The 17013-nt window shown below is 50.9% G+C and overlaps 1 protein-coding gene across 1 annotated transcript in view; it reads left to right on the top strand.

Moving 5' to 3' along the window:
• ARHGAP32 (Rho GTPase activating protein 32) overlaps nt 1-15574 on the top strand; it is a 106597-nt gene extending 91023 nt beyond the window's left edge. Inside the window, 14 exon segments of the mRNA XM_006098869.3 lie at nt 169-313; nt 772-854; nt 2117-2224; nt 2648-2793; nt 3872-4067; nt 4893-5038; nt 5640-5711; nt 8006-8462; nt 8464-8619; nt 8655-8938; nt 9597-10555; nt 11743-11889; nt 11891-11965; nt 11967-15574. Of these exon segments, the coding sequence (XP_006098931.1) occupies nt 169-313; nt 772-854; nt 2117-2224; nt 2648-2793; nt 3872-4067; nt 4893-5038; nt 5640-5711; nt 8006-8462; nt 8464-8619; nt 8655-8938; nt 9597-10555; nt 11743-11889; nt 11891-11965; nt 11967-13991 (4999 nt within the window). The 3' untranslated portion in view covers nt 13992-15574.
• Nucleotides 15575-17013: the final 1439 nt, after the last annotated feature.

Genomic DNA, 17013 nt, shown 5'->3' with positions numbered 1-17013 from the left:
CCAATTACTGCTGGAAAAAAAACAATTCACTGAGGTAAAAATATCAATTCACATTTATCCATACATTTATATTTATTTGTCTATATATTTTATTTGGGTTCGTGCTTTCCCAAATATTCTTGCTTTTCCTTTAATAAAATAATTTTGTCACTCTGCTGTCTTTGTTAGCCATGAATTTGACTCTGAACATGTCCCCGACTTGACAAAAGAACCCTATGTTCAGGACATCCATTCCGTGGGCTCCCTCTGCAAGCTGTATTTCCGAGAGCTTCCAAACCCTCTGCTCACCTACCAGCTGTATGAGAAATTTTCAGTGAGTACCAGTCACTTTTTAAATCAAGTCCTCTTTGGAGTTTTGTTCAAAATGTGTCAAAATTGTTTTGGCCAGGTAAGAAATAGTTCCATGCCTAAAAATGACTCCTTTAAAGGAAAAAACAACAACAACAAAACAGTCATTGCTACTGGTTCCTAGTTTTGGCTGATTTCACATTTTCATTCTTTTTGTTTCTGACTTTGAGCCACTACTCTTATCACACTTAATGTTGGTGACCATAAAGTTTTTTAAAAAATTATCTTTTAATAGATTTCAATGTCCACATAGTATGGGGGGAGGTTTACTTCCTTGATGCTACATGGTGTTTCCTCATCGCTCAGCGCCAAAGAGTAGATAGAATGATTTACCTGAGAGTGAAAAAAGCTAAATTGTAAGTGGAGAACTTTGATTTTTACCAACAAAGTCCACTGGTTGATGTCGCATTATGATGGTTGCAGGATGCTGTCTCAGCAGCAACAGATGAAGAAAGGCTGATCAAGATTCATGACGTCATCCAGCAGCTGCCCCCGCCACACTACAGGTAAACCCCGTGCAGAATTCCAGCCACGTGTTTTCATCCTTTGGGCTGCTGACTGGAGTTGCAACTATTTATTTATTATTTATTTATTTTTATATTTTTATTGATTTCAGAGAGGAAGGGAGAGGGGGAAAGAGAAACATGAATGATGAGAGTAAATCATTGATTGCCTGCTCTTGCACATCCCACTGGGGATTGAGCCTGCAACCCAGGCATGTGCCCTGACTATGGCCTCCTGGTTCACAGATCAAAGTTCAACCACTGAGCCACGCCATTTGTCCATACATTTATATTTATTTGTCTGTGTATCCCCAGGGCCTGGCACAGTACTTGGCATGCAGTAGGCTTTAATAAATGTTGAATGAACGAATACATGAATGAGCAAATGGGTGGTTGACTAAACCTGTCTCTTTGTGTGTGTTTGTTTTGCGATACTGAGAAATATTGCTGAAGGTACTGGGATGTCTGGCCACAAGTGTGCAGACTTGTGAATTGCTTGAATCCAAAATATGGACTCACTGCTGGGTGCCTGTTTGCTGGTTTCCTTTTTTGCAACCCTCCTTTTTTTTAAAAAAAAAAAAACTATATATATATATATAGCTTTTAGAGAGGAAGGGAGAGGGAGAGAGAGATAGAAACATCAATGATGAAAGGGAATCATTGATCGGCTGCCTCCCGCCCACCCCACCCTGGGGTTTGAGCCCACAACCTAGGCATGTGCCCTAACCGGGAATCAAACCATGACCTCCTGGTTCATAGGTCAACACATTCACTGAGCCACGCTGGCTGGACCCTCCTTTGTTTTTCAAAATGTGTCCAAGCCACACAGAGCATGTCTGCTGCAACTAGAGCAGCATAACTTCACGGAATCGTTTGTCTAGAAGCCAGAGGGGAGGGTTCATGTCCCTGGTGTCTTGAAACCAGGTGTCTGGCAGCAGGAGCAAGTACGCTAACGGTTTTTTAAAAACTCAGGCTGTTTTCTCAGAGCCAGTCCTGTCAGAAGCATGTTTCTCACCTTAGACGTTTTCCGTAGAATCAGTAGATGTGGTTATTACATCTAGGTATAAAATTCATACTGATCTTCTGACAGTTCTGTGGTAATAATGTTTAAACCTAGTAAACAGCACACAATTTGCTGGGGTTTGTATGGTTCTGTTTCCATTTTGCCATCGAACATTACGAGTTCGTGGAGTTGTTATGCTCTGTACCGCTACATGATGGGTTTTAGAGTTGTTGTTGTTAAAGTGTTGTGTTTCGTTTTCCAGGACACTGGAGTTCCTCATGAGACACTTGTCACTTCTCGCTGACTATTGTTCCATCACAAATATGCATGCAAAAAACCTAGCAATTGTTTGGGCTCCAAACCTGCTCAGGTAAGTTGCATTTGACATTTGACCTTAAGTAGATCCAATCACCTTGTTAAAGTCTAATTCATCAGTGTTCCTTAAGGACACCCTCCCTGTTCAAGTAAAACTGATCTGTTGTTTTTATGCGCATCTCCCCAAAACAGGCCAGTGGCACTTAGCTGAGGCCTGTGAAAGTATTTTTCTTACTCTGGTTGGTGTGGGATTTACCAAAGGACTTGTATGCATACATATAAGCATAACCAATGGACACAGACACCAGGGGGGTGAGGGCATGAGTGCGGGGATGGGGGAGGTAAGGGGGGATAAGGACACATGTAATACCTTAATCAATAAAGAAAAATTTTTAAAAAAAGGATTTACATGTTTTAAAAAATGCCCTTTAAGACTGCTATGTCTGTGACTCTGATGGCAATCTTGTCTGCCCCACAGATCGAAACAGATCGAGTCCGCCTGCTTCAGCGGCACAGCGGCCTTCATGGAAGTGAGGATTCAGTCTGTGGTCGTCGAGTTCATCCTCAACCACGTGGACGTCCTCTTCAGTGGGAAAATCAGCGAGGTCATTCAGGAGGGGGCAGGTGCGGCTCGGCCAGAGTGCGTTCCTGGCAGGAACGTGCACCTACACTTCCAGAGCCATGGAAATGGCACTTCTTTCTTTCTTTCTTTTTTTTTTGTAATATATTTTTATTGATTTCAGAGAGGAAGGGAGAGGGAGAGAGAGATAGAAACATCAGTGATGAGAGAGAATCATTGATAGATAGGCTGTTTCCTGCATGCCCTCTACTGGGGATCGAGCCTGCAACCCGGGACCCTTCAGTCCACAGGCCGACCTATCCACTGAGCCAAACCAGCTAGGGTGAAGCCTACATTTTTTATCTCAGTTTCATGACTCCGTCTTTGGTAGAAAGCAGTTAATTTATGGCCATTTCCCTAAAATGCACAATTTAATAGTTATTTTCTGGGTACTTTGTTAATGCTACATATTAGACCTTTTGGGAGCTACATTCATGACACATTAAAAAGATATGCCGTGTTACTTATTATTGGTGGATGTAAAGGTGTAAGATGGAGCAGCAGCAGAAAAATTCTTTCCAGACCTAAAAATACTGAGTGATACCAGGCAAGGCCACATTACTTAAGAATTCTAAGTGTGTGTGTGTGTGTGTGTGTGTGTGTGTGTGTGTGTGATTGGTAACAACCTGGTATGTCACCTTCTATTCCTCACTTAGTATAAAGCCCTATTATTTTTTTCTAAAATATATGTTTATTGATTTTTTACAGAGAGGAAGGGAGAGGGATAGAGAGTTAGAAACATCGATGAGAGAGGAACATCGATGAGTTGCCTCTTGCACACTCCCCACTGGGGATGTGCCCGCAACCAAGGTACATGCCCTTGACCAGAATCGAACCTGGGACCCTTGAGTCCGCAGGCCGGCGCTCTATCTGCTGAGCCAAACTGGTCAGGGCAAAGCCCTATTATTTTTGCCACTTAAAAAACAGAATGAAGAAAATTTGAAACAAGACAGGTAGGTAGGTAGATGGATAGACAGATAAGCAGGTTGATAGCCACACACTCACACATTTACATCCACCACCCCCCCCCCCCCCCCTGGAGAAACGTTTGACTGTCTTTATTGTTTTTCTTTCTTTCCAAAGCTTCTCTATCCAGGCCCAAGTCCCTGCTCATTTCCTCTCCGTCCACCAAGCTGCTGACATTGGAGGAAGCCCAGGCAAGAACCCAAGCTCAGATCAATTCTCCTCTGGTGACTGAAAACAAATACATCGAAGTAGGAGAAGGACCTGCCGCGCTACAGGGGAAGTTTCACACCATCATCGATTTCCCGCTGGAAAGGTAGCGTTCATTAAATCCTCGTCAGTGTGATCTCAAGCTGTGTGTCCTCTTGGTTTTACCTTTGCCTTTGTATTTTTCCTATCACTCTATTCCTGCAGTGGCTCTGGGCCAGTCCCAGGCAGTCCTGTGCTCTTCTGACTGTGGGTGAGACTTCCTAGGGAATGAGAGACATGTTTCTCAAGAAGCATTGCAACACCACGTCGTTTTAAAAAGAAGAGAGTCCGTTGTACAGGAAAAATGGTTAGGAAAAAGGATACAGTTCATTGGCCGGCTTTATAACATGAAGGCAGTTCACTAAACGTCTTAGAGTTGTAACTTGCTTAGCTGTGAAATGAGAATGTAGTACCCGCTTCATATGATTTTATCATGTAAGTGCGATATTACATAGAAGGCAGTTAGCACAGTGCCTGGCATCCCATGTATGTCAGTTACTACTCTTAATCCTTTTCTTCGTGTTTGGCTTCATTCACTTTGCTCACACCTAAAATCACTTTCCCTAACTCTAGTTTTGGAGTGTTAATATTTCCTAGTCCCAAATATGTCTTACTCTTATTTCCCAGCTTGTGAGGGTAGTTCTCAGTGTGGCAGTCTGTGTGATAACTACCCTGTGAAACTAATCACTGGTATGGACACCCATACAGTCAGTTTCCACTCCACGCTCAGCTGCACCGCACGCTGCCCTGAGTCGTGTGCCGTGTGCCATGTGCCGGTGGGTGTGTGCTCAGCTGTGCTCTCCTGCTCCGGTTCTTCCCATCACTTGCTCATTTTCTCTAAGTAAAGGGAGCCCCTTGGATATCTCAATGCGGAAGTGTTTCTCTCTCACAGGAGGAGGCCTCAGAACAAAATGAAAAAGTCCCCTGTGGGCAGCTGGCGCTCCTTTTTCAACTTGGGGAAATCGTCGTCTGTTTCCAAGCGGAAGCTGCAGCGCAATGAGAGTGAGCCCTCGGAGATGAAGGCCATGGCTCTGAAAGGTCAGCGCCCTTCCCCGCCCCTGTCCCCGTGCTCCGCCGAGGGCAGCTGGCCCGCCGACAGGTCACCTCCTCCTGCTGCCACGGCGTCTCTTTTCTTTCTCTGGACCCACACCCGGCACGCTACAATGGGAGGTGCTGTCTACTGGAGGCTGAGATCACGGTGTCAGCAGGGCCGTGGTTAGGTGTGAACCCTGACCCCTTGGCTTGTGTTGGCGTCACTCCAGTCTCCGCCTCAGTCTTCAGAGAGCATTTTCCTCTGTCTCTCTGGGTCTGCTCTTAAAGGGACACCACACCAGTCATTGGGTTTAGGACCTACCCTCAATCCAGTATGGCAGCACACTCCTCTTTAGGAAGTATAAAAGGAGATGTTTTTAAATGCGTCTCTATTCTCAAGTTCTTAATCCTTTAGAAAAGAGATTTTTCCTATAGGCAACCACTTGAGAACAACAATACATTAGGTAGCATGATGCTAAATTGAGTATGGTTGTCAAAATGTACAACTAATCGCTCTTGGAAGTTTAAGTGTGTGTAGAGAAAAACACTGCTCCTTTTCACTGTAATAATGACTAAAACGTCACACTGTTTGGTTTTGATTCTGTAGGTGGCCGGGCAGAGGGAACCCTCCGATCAGCGAAGAGTGAAGAGTCTCTTACTTCTCTCCATGCAGTCGATGGTAAGAGGAAAAGCACCAGTCGTTTTATTCTATATTTCAGAAAAGAACATAACAAGCAAGTGTATTTTGTAAATACATGCTTAGCAAAGAGGCCGTAGAGCATCACTTCTTAAGAATATTAGTATCTATTTAGTATTTTCCATTGATGTTTTAATATAGTACCAGTCTCTAATTTCTTCACTTTTGACATAATTGCTATTCAATTTGCATAAGAATGAGCGAATTGGTTTAAGTTAACCATTTCTATTTATTAATGCCCAGTGAAAAATTATATTATTAGTATTTCTTAGATTTCACAGTGAGAACACAGTGTTACAAAGGGTACAATTAAGCAGTTTTGATATTCAGACTAGAAGACTTTTGTCTTGAAAATGGCTAACTTAATGTTAAATTTCATAGATCAGATCAGTTATGGAGGATAATCTTATCAGGAGAAGGCAACGTAAAGTGAATCTGCTTAAAATGGGGACCGGAGTTGTATGCTAAATAATGCAGAAAGGGTGGATTGTAACTTGAAAAGCAAAACTAAAAGGTTATGAACATAAGTTTTAGCTTCTGTCTAAAGTCGGGTTACAGTTGCCACTAATTTTCAGAATGAACAAAGCACTGCTTCATTGTTGACTTGCAGGGAAATAAAACTTTTGACAAAACCACGTAATGGCAAGTAGGACATCCTTGACGTCATCTTTGGCTTCTAATCCTTTAGAAAAGAGTTTGTAAAGAAGGCGGCAGGTTGTAAAGACGGCCCTTTTAAGGAAATAATCAAGAGCCACCCTGATTGCCCAGGGGTTTTCCTTAGTCAGTTGATGCTCAATTCGTGCTCTTTGGAGGTATCCTGGGATGTCCTATCAGCCTTCTCATCTTCCTTTACTAACTGCCCCTCACTGGCCAGTGACTGTGCTGTGATTCAACAAGTCCTCACATGTCACTGTAGTTGAGTGTCCCACATCGTGTGGGTTTTGCAGGATTTTCCATTTCACTTTAGTTAAGAGAATGCTTCACAGAGCAGTGTAGAGGACTGGGTAGATGCTAGGATTAAGCAGAAGATAATTTTCAAGGAGGGATTCATTTTACACGTGGCCAGAGCATTAGTGAATGTTTTTATTACGACAGTTTCTGCCTCTCGGTGGTACATGCTCACTCCGGCAGCTCTCAGCATTGTAATCGAATGCTGAGATAGAGGACTTCTGTCAGGAGGGTGCTTGGCAATGGCATCAAACTGTGTGATCTGCAAAGGCCTCCACCACTTTCGAGGACTGACTGCCTGAGAGACTTAGAGCCCGCTCTGAAGGGAGGGAAAAGGAAATTATTTTTGTTTAAGTATCTGAAAGGAATCCCTTACTAAATAGATGTTAATACTTTATAGGATTGTAGGGATTTTTTAAACTGAGAAGTTCATTTTTAGAAATTTGGGGGTTATGAGAATTTTTCCCTCTAAACAAAAACCTCTTTTGCTGCTATGTATCCAAAGTACTATTTAAAGTGAATGATTCCACCTGGCCGGTGTGGCTCAGTGGTTGAACATTGACCTAGGAACCAGGAGGGCACGGTTCGATTCCATGTCAGGGCCACGTGCCCGGGTTTCAGGCTTGATCCCCAGTAGGGGGCATGCAGGAGGCAGCCCATCAGCTCATCATTAATGTTTCTATCTCTCTCTCCCTCTCCCTTCCTCTTTGAAATCCATAATATGTATATATATATGTATATGTATATATATTTAAATATATTTTATTGACTGTTTATAGAGAGGAAGGGAAAGGGATAGAGAGTTAGAAACATCGACCAGCTGCCTCCTGCACACTCCCTACTGGGTATGTGCCCACAACCAAGGTACATGCCCTTGACCAGAATCGAACCTGGGACCCCTGAGTCCGCAGGCCAACGCTCTATCCACTGAGCCAAACCGGTCAAGGCCATAAAATATATTTTAAAATAATAAAAATAAAGTGATTGATTTTGCCTCTCAAGTCCTGTGTGAGGTCAGTGATAAAATAAGACAAAAAGAAATAAAAAACTCCCCTAAAGTCACAACAAAAGTCAGTGTTGGACGAGTGGGTAGAACCTGGCAGCTCTGAGCCCTTTTCCGATGGAAATCGACAGCTGCTGCCTTCTCCCTCCCATCATGTCAGAGGTGCGTGTCCTTGAGCATTTGGCTTGGGGGCCCCATCTGTGAGCCCCAAGAGACAGTTCCCATAAGAAAAGGAGACCTTTCCTTTCCCCGTGTGTCCTCGGTAGGTGAGCAGTGGGGGTGCCCCTGTGACGTTCACACTGAGAGACTCTCGTCCGTTCCCCAGGTGACTCCAAGCTGTTCCGGCCCAGGAGACCGCGGTCCAGCAGTGACGCCCTGAGCGCCTCTTTCAACGGAGAAATGCTGGGGAACCGCTGCAATTCCTACGACAACCTGCCCCACGACAACGAGAGCGAGGAGGACGTGGGGCTGCTCCACATCCCAGCCCTGGTGTCCCCCCCTTCGGCCGAGGATGTGGACCTGAGCCCGCCGGACATGGGCGTGGCCGGCCTGGATTTCGACCCCATGTCGTTTCAGTGCAGCCCCCCGAAGGCCGAGGCTGAGGGCCCGGAGGGCGGCGCTGCCTTTTTAGACTCCCCCACGGGATACCCCAAGGATAAGCCAAGTGCAAATAAGAGGGACTCGGAAGCCGGCGGCAGCCGGGCCCAGACCCCGGGCAGCACTGCCAGTTCTGAGCCCATGTCTCCTCTGCGGGAGACCCCGAGCCCCTTCTTCACCTTGGACCAAGCCGTCCTCCTTCACGGAGAAGGTTGTCTACGCGTTCTCGCCAAAAATCGGACGGAAATTAGGCAAATCACAAATCGGACGGAAATTAGGCAAATCACCTTCTCTGAACATATCTGAGCCCATTTCAGTGACCCTCCCCCCCCGTCCACCACAGCCTCCGCCACGGCCTCCGCCACGGCCTCCACCACGGCCTCCACCACAGCCTCCGCCACGGCAGCCCAGACCCGATCTCCCGCCTGGCACACGGGTGTGGACGAAAGTGCCGTCGGAACTAGATCCCCTCCCCAGGTAGGAAAGATGAAGGCAAACGAGAGGGAGGCCCTGGAAGGATGTGAGCCTGGAGTCCAGCCCCCAGGCCTGGCGGTGGCGGTGGCAGCGGCCGCAGAGGTAGAGGCGCCGGGACAGGAGAAGGAGGAGCCGTGCATGTCCGACGGTCAGAGTAAGGCTGTACCTTCTGGACAGGCTCAGACAGGTACCGTTTGCTTTCCTCCACTCTTTCTTTAAGCTGAGCAGGATCTTCATGTCCCTGTGCCGCCTGTGCCTTGTCAGGGAGAGATTCACTTCACACCTGCCCTTTAGTCAAAGAGAATGCGGTTCCGGGTGGTGCTGAGTGCTCCAAGCCTTACACTAAACTCAAACAAGACCCGCGAAGGGCCGGTGGTCCTGTGTCCGACTCCATAGAGTCCGCGGGTCTCTTTGGACAGTCAGAATCCATGGATATTTTTTGCACAACTTCGTAGCTCTTGATTCTGTTTTCTCTTCTGGTAAAATGCCTGTATTTTAGCCTTCCACGTTAACCAGCCAGCCTCCACCGGCAAAACCATCCTAAGCCATCCGCAAGCACGTGGAGCTTGTGTTCTAAGCCATCTTGCCTGAGCCACGTGGGGGACCTGCTTGTTGTAGCAGCTCACGAGGAGGGGCAGGCCTCACCCCCTCTCGGTGTTAGTGTTCCTCCGAACCAGATGTTTCTGCGGCAGATGTTGCATGTGGGACGGAAGATCGTGGATTGCCATTTTGAAATATGGAAGGCCCCTGTTTTTTAGGGCCCCAACGGGGAGTGTTGGCTTTCCGTAGATGGGATAACACAAGCGGCCTTTTCACTCTCATTTTTTCTCCCAATTTCCCACCAGGAGCAGTTACCCATGACCCCCCTCAGGAGGCCATGCCTGTCAGTTCAGTGTCTCTTATCCCACCGCCACCGCCTCCGAAAAACGTCGCCCGCCTGTTGGCGCTGGCGTTAGCCGAGTCCGCACAGCAAGCCTCGACGCAGTCGCTGAAGAGACCAGGCGCTTGCCAATCCGCTCCGGTGAACTATGGAGACGCGGCCCTGGCTGCAGCCGAAGAGCAGCTGCCTGTTTACCATCCTCACATGACTCTGGACAAAGCCTGTGTCCCAGCCGATGGGCCCGCAGAGCACTTCCTCCTCCCGAACCACGCATCCGGGAGCGGCCACCAGCTCCTGCCCGACCCGGCCGCCGCCGGGCACCAAGCCCACGCCAGCGCCCCCGAGCCCGGGCAGCAGCCCCGCCAGGCCGACTTCCAGCCCCATCGAGCCTGTGCACCTGGGGACCCAGACCAGGCCAGAACCACTGCAGGTCCCTTAACAGACTCACAGTCTGACGAGCACATCAGTTTCCGGGAAGACCAGCCCGGGAAGACCACCGGGCCGACCGTCTCCTTCGCGGATCAGGACCAGACTCAAGTTCACTTCTACAGCGGAGATCAGCCACCGTCTTATCTCGGTGCAAGTGTGGATCAGCCCCATCAGCCCTCACAACTCACTGACACATCTCCCACACCCTCTAGAGACAAACCCTGCCCTCCTCCTGGGTCCCCCGAGGAGCCTGTCAGCACAGCCGGCCTGGCTTATGTGGCAGCGGCGGCGGCGGCTGACACAGGCGCCTGGGAAGCCTGCTGGGACCCCGCGGAGCAGCCCACCGCAGCGGATTTTGCCGCCGCCACCCTCCAGCGTCCGCACAGAACCCACCGGCCCCTTCCCCCACCTCCTTCCCAGAGACCAGCAGAGCCGTCACCAGCTGTGGGGCAGGTGCCAGCAACGGCCTGCGCAGGGTTAAATAATTCCCACAAGGTAAGAAGCGGGGAAGGAAATGCACTTTGCAAAGGTCTGTCCTTTTTCAGCAGGGGGTGGTCTTGGAGTCAGACACGGTCTCTGTTTTCCAGTCCTCGGGCGGGTTTTCATGAAGCTTTTCCCCTTGGAGGTTGGTATCTGCCTTTTCCTCGTTGCTGGTTTTTCTCAGGAAGGAGCAGTTACACAACGACCGTGGCCTAACCACGTCTGCCCGCTGCTGCTGCCTCCCGCCAGCCTCCGGGTAGTTTCTTCAGAGCGATACCAGAGGTGATAGTGAGTCAGACGGGGCTTCGGGTATCAGGGCTGCCCTGGTTCTCCCGGCCCCGGCCCTGACTCATCGTGACCTCGGGCAAGTCATTGAACCTCGCCCGCCGGTTATTCCCGTCTGCCCGATACGGGCGCTTGAGTCTCAGGAGGTGTGTAAGGCGTCCTGCCTTGCAGACTTTTTAGAAGAGTGAGGTTATTTTCTCAACACGAAGCAGCAGGTTCTGCAGTCGAGCGAGCACTCATTTCGATGAGAGAATGTTGTACGCAAAATGCTAAGGTTTCCTCCTAATTTTCTCATATTAAAAAAAAAAAAATGCCCCAGGTGTATTGTGATCACCTTGAACTATTGTCTAGTCTTCCCTGGAGGACGCTATGTCTACAGCTGCATCTCAAGGCGGGGTGTTTGCAGCCCTGGCGTCTGCGGCCACCCCAGGGCGGGTCGAAGGCAGAGGGGGGCGGTACCTGCTGGAGTTCAGTGCCCCCTGGGGCTTACAGCGCCTCACTTCAAACATCTCTCCAGAGAGAACCCCTCTCTTTGTTCAGCAAAGTGTTCCTGCTGCTGGTGAGCCTGAGCTGGGCAGAGTCAGCATCTGTTTTTAAGCGTGGCTGTTACTTGATTAAACCTCTGTTTTGGTCTGCACATTAAGACAACGTCACAGGCAACCTCATCTCACCTTCATACCCATCACCAGCTAGAACAGTCCTCACGATGGAGGTGGCCGCTCCGCCAGGTGGCCCCGCGGGCCGTTTCCTGGTTGTGGGGACAGGGTGGCCTGCTGTCCTGGCCAGCACGACCGTGTGGCTGGGGGAGTTTCAAGCTGCTCTCCGCTAGCCTCAGCTTGTGAGTTACCAGTGTGATGGTGCTGACTCCACAGAGGGGAGCACAGGAGAAAACTCACGCTGTCCTCATTTTTCCGTAGGTCCCAGGAGTTGTGCCCACTCCGGAGAGGCCGCCACAACCCAGGGCCGCAGACGACCCTCCTCCCGGCCTTGTCGGTGACGGCGGGGCTGCCGCTCCGTGTCCCGCCTCTGCCCCCACTGTGTGTCCTGCTGTCCAGCCGGGCCTCCCCCGAAAAGCTGCGGGAAGGTCCCCGTGCGCCCCCACTGCACCTGCGTGCGGAGTCTGCCCCCGTACATGGCTCCCTGTGGCTTCCCGGCCCCAGTGCCCCCCACCCGGACGATGGAGAGTAAAGTCGCGGCCGCCATCCACTGCGGTGGTGCGGAGGCAGCCGGCGGCGCCAGTTACCATCCCTTCGCCTCGGCCGCCGGGGATGATGTCTTGCCTTTGCCACTTCCCGCCCCGCAGCCGAAGCACGCGCCTCAGAAAGCCGCTTACGCCACCTTCACGAGGCCCGACGTCACCCCTGAGCCCTTCGGTCCGGAAAACTGTGTGCATTTCAATATGACTCCAAACTGCCAGTACCGCGCCCAGAGCGTGCCGCCCCATCACAGCGGCCTGGAGCCGCACCACGCCTACGGGGCCCGGTCCGAGCCGCCAGCCTCCGTGGGTCCCCGTTACAACACCTACGTGGCCCCCGGGAGAAGCGCGTCCGGACACCACTCCAAGCCGTGCAGCCGGGTCGAGTACGTGTCTTCTCTGAGCTCATCTGTTCGGGGCGGTTGCTACCCAGAAGACCCGTACCCCACCATCCGGAGGGTGCAGTCTCTCCACACCCCCCCGGCTGCCATGATCCGCTCCGTCCCCATCTCCCGGACGGAGGTCCCCCCCGACGACGAGCCGGCCTACTGCCCGAGGCCCCTGTACCAGTACAAGCCATACCCGGCCTCCCAGGCCCGCTCGGACTACCACGTCACGCAGCTGCAGCCTTACTTTGAGAACGGCCGGGTGCACTACCGGTACAGCCCCTACTCCAGCTCCTCCGGCTCCTACTACAGCCCCGACGGCGCCCTGTGCGACGTGGACGCCTACGGCACCGTGCAGCTGCGGCCCCTGCACCGCCTGCCCAGCCGCGACTTCGCCTTCCACAACCCTCGGCTGCAGGGGAAGAGCCTGTATGGGTACCCCGGGCTGCCGCCCCGGCCCCGGGCCACCGTGACCGGCTATTTCTCCGGTAATGACCACGGTGTCATCGGCATGCCCCCGGCCGCCGACGGGAAGCACACTTACACCTCGTGGGACTTCGAGGACATGGAGAAGTACCGCATGCAGTCCATCCGCAGGGAGAGCCGGGCCCGGCAGAAGGTGAAGGGGCCCGTCATGTCCCAGTACGACAACATGGGCCCGGCCCTGCAGGACGAGCTGGGCGGGCTCTATGTCATCCACCTGCGCAGCAAATCCGATCCTGGGAAAACTGGACTTCTCTCCGTGGCCGAGGGGAAGGAGGCCCGGCCCCCGGGGAAGGCCCTCAGCCCCGAGGGCGGCGACCCCTTCTACAGGAAGCACCCGGAGGCCGAGCTGGACAGGGCCCATTACCACGGAGGGCACGGTGGGCACGGCAACGGGCAGCCGGAGAAACCGTCCCTCCCGCAGAAGCAGAGCAGCCTCAGGAACCGCAAGCTCCACGACCCGGGCTGCGGCCTCCCGGAGCACAGGGCACACCAGGAAGCAAGCCATAGGCACCTGTGCGAGCCGAAGAGCGGGCCCCCTCACCCCCAGGGGGCCGGCCACTTAGATTATGGGGCCAAGGGGAGTCCGGACGCCTGTGAGCCCGCCAGCTACCATAACTCGGGAGGGAAGTACATGACCGTGGGCCCCGAGTCCTTGCGACTGAACCACAAAGAGGCGAGGCTCTGCAAAGAGCTGGAGAGGCCTCGGGCCAGGCAGCCCCCCGCCCCAGACAAACACCCCCGAGACTGCTACCCGGAGGACGAGCCGCTCGGCCAGGCCTCGGTCCCACCCCCGAAGCCGGAGCGGAGTCACAGCCTGAAGCTCCATCACACCCAGAGCGGGGAGCTGTGCCAGTACCCAGCGCACGGCCGGCGCCAGGGCAGCCTGGCCACCGTGTCCCAGTACGACAACCTGGAGGGCTACCACTCCCCGCCCCAGCTCCAGCGAGGAGGCTTCGCGGGAGGAGCCATGGGGGCCTACCTGCCCCCCGGCTTCGCCCACCCGCAGAGCAGGACCTACGCCACCGCGCTGGGGCAGGGCGCCTTCCTGCCCGCGGAGCTGTCCCTGCAGCACCCCGAAACCCAGGTCCACGCGGAATGAGCCCCGAGAGCAATAGAGTTGAAGCAGCCTCTGCTGGACAGTGGACTGTTCTATTTTTTTCAGTAACCAAAAAGATTTAAAAAAAAGGAAAAGAAAAAAGCTACAAACCCCCCAACCACATTCAAAAACAAAACATAGTAAGAAAAATCAATCGCCACCCTTCTCCCCTTCCTGTTCCATTTTCCGCCTCTAAGGACTCGCTTGGTCACTAGACGAGATCTGAGTGGTTGTAAAGCACGGTGGTGACAACCTCGGAGAGAGCCTGTCGCCACCTCACGCGCATCCGTACGAGCCTGAGGACTGCCTGGACTTGCATTTGAATGTGGCTTTGTCCTTCCCGGTGTCGGCCGTATATTTCAGAGCAGTTGCCATCCGTTTCCTTTTGCATTCCTCCCGACGCCTCCAGGGCCCGTGTCGCTGGCTCAGGCTGGCACCCAGCTGTCATGTCATTCTCCCCGTCTCGTGTTAAATTCCAACAGAGAAAAAACCCCTGATCCTTAAGCTAAGTCAGTTGAACATTTGCAGATTCTGACTAAAACATACAGGAAGTAAGACTAAGCGTGTAGTAGAGTCATCGTAAAGAGTCAAACCATGTAGGCCCAGGCTGCCCCATGTCCTGCGCATCCTTATTCCTCAGAGGTGTTTCTCAGCTCCAGGAACAGGCTCAGATCCCAGGGGAAGGCATGGTCAAAGGCAGAGTCAGACATTCTCAGGCGGGCACCAGGGGGCGCTGTTAGCACCAGAGAGCTCTGTCCCTGCTTCCAGTGTGCCCTCCGCCTTCAGTTAAGAAGAGTTAGTGACTTATAACCCTAGTAAAACATTTTACACCATTTGTTTCCCTAAAGCAACTTTTTTTTTCCATTAAAAATGGAAACGACCCCCAGCATGGTTTGACTTAAACACGCAATTGATCATGATGGCAAACTTACACGTTAAGTTCTGTTTCTGACTGCAGGTTTCCTGGGGATCCTTACAGTAGCTATGTCGTACCTGTTCGTAAACCTGCAATAACGGTGCAGTACACAGCCCCGTTTCACCGCGGGCATCCCGGGCGGGTACGTTTCTGCCCTGAGGAATGGCGTGCTGTTTGCTCACCCCCTCTGCTATCACAGTCTACTGTAACTGCCATCGACACCAGCATTTCCGGTACCATTCTGATAACTCTGGGCATGTTACATGTGCCCGGCACCCACAACTTTCTTTTGAGAGTTGCACTCATTCCCGATTCGAGTTGGACTAGGCACCTCTCCAGCCCAACGCAATTCCATTTTCTCAACTCACCCCGATCGCGCGTGCCAGGCGAGCAAGGCAGTCCTGCCTTTACCAGGACGCGTTTCGATTGTCATTTCATTCCAGGACTCTTAGTAACACTTGATTTTTATACATTCACACCTGGGGGCTTTCATTCCATTCACTGGATGGTCGCTGCTCTGGCTTTTATAAAACTTGGAATTAACTTGTATTTAGAGCAAAGGAAGAAATCTTTTAAGAGGCTAAATTTATGCTGCTATGATTGCTGTGAATTTGTATAAAGATTAGGAGTCATGCCAGTTCCTTTTTTATTTAATAAAAATAAAAAAAAACACACGTGTGACTGCATTTTAAGGGTTTATATTTAGGCCAAGAAATAAAGTTTTAAGAATGACACATTTATTTATATGTGAACATACTCTGTAAGGTTTTCCTTTGTTGCCCCAGAATTGATCAGAGGGATTCCGTCAGGATCCTGGTAGAAGAAACCCTGGGATCGATCTGTGAAGAGGCCTGTGGGCCGCGGGCCTTCCCCTTAAAGGTGCAGACCCGCCTGGCCCAGCGTCCGTTAGGCAACCTGGCCGGCTCCCGCTCGGTACACGAACCGCGGGTGCTGTGACAGGAGTTTGGTCTTTGGTGAATAGACGGCACTGATTTTAATTTTATTTTTTACTTTAACCATCTTTTTATCAAGTAGACAGCCTATTGCCCTTTGTGATCACACGGCCCCGTGTTCTCCCGGCAGCATGGCCATGGGAGAGAGCTGCTGTGGCGAGGACATAGATGGCTTTAATGACAGGTTTTTCCCCTTAATATTTGGTAAAGTGTCATCCTGGTAAAACATTTCACACCATTTGTTCTCCTAAAGCAATATATATATATATATATTATTTTTAGTAAAAAAGAAAAAGGATTTAGAAGGCTGTGAGTCCAGAGGGGCGTGGCTGAAAATCCCTCCGTCCAGTCTTAATATTCGTGGATTTGTGGTCACACACAATTTCTCCTGCGACCGAAGTCTTTTATAAACACTACGGTCGATTCCTCAAAGCAGTTATTTTACTCGTGTCCTATGGGCTCAGAAATAATCAGGTAAATATTTTGATGACAAAAAAATGACTCAAATTACCGGTATGAGTGTGAAACACGAACGCTAGGTACAGTCTAGCGTTGTTTCACTTCCTGTGTGTAGAAACAGCCTTAACTTCGGAGTTGGTTATTTAAGGGACGTTGCCTGTGTCTTTCCCTTTCTAATACCGTCGGGTAGAAATCGGATGGCAAATCACTGTGAGCCGGGTTACCTCAGTATAGTCCGCCTGTGCGACTTCCCAGATAGTGTCCTTTCCAACTGTCGTGGAGCATTCTGATCAAGGAAATGGAGCTGCCTTATGCATCAAACCCAAATTTCTATTGGGATTCTCATAATCCTCTCTCCAGGTTTTATCTTTGGCAAGATCCTGATGCCAGTGTGTGTGGTTGGATCGAAATCAATATTCCCCGGGTGTCTGGCCAGAGACGTTGCTAACAGCCCCAGAGGCGCCATTCTCTTGTCACTAAATTTCATCTGAGCCTTATTGCTTACTGTCTTCAGTTTCCTTTTAAAACGCCATCCCTGGACGGCCCCACGGGGAGGCCTGCACATGTTTGTAATGACAGAGAGCATTTTTAGAAAACAGTTAGGGTCAGGTTGAAAATTCTAGGGCTCACCTGGACAGAGTGTGGAGGGGGTGGAGAGGCGGTTCACACATCGGAGGCGGCAGCGGATGCACACAAT

Source organism: Myotis lucifugus, unplaced genomic scaffold, assembly GCF_000147115.1.
Source record: "Myotis lucifugus unplaced genomic scaffold, Myoluc2.0 scaffold_250, whole genome shotgun sequence".
NCBI lineage: Eukaryota > Metazoa > Chordata > Mammalia > Chiroptera > Vespertilionidae > Myotis > Myotis lucifugus.
This window is presented reverse-complemented; position numbering and strand designations above follow the sequence as displayed.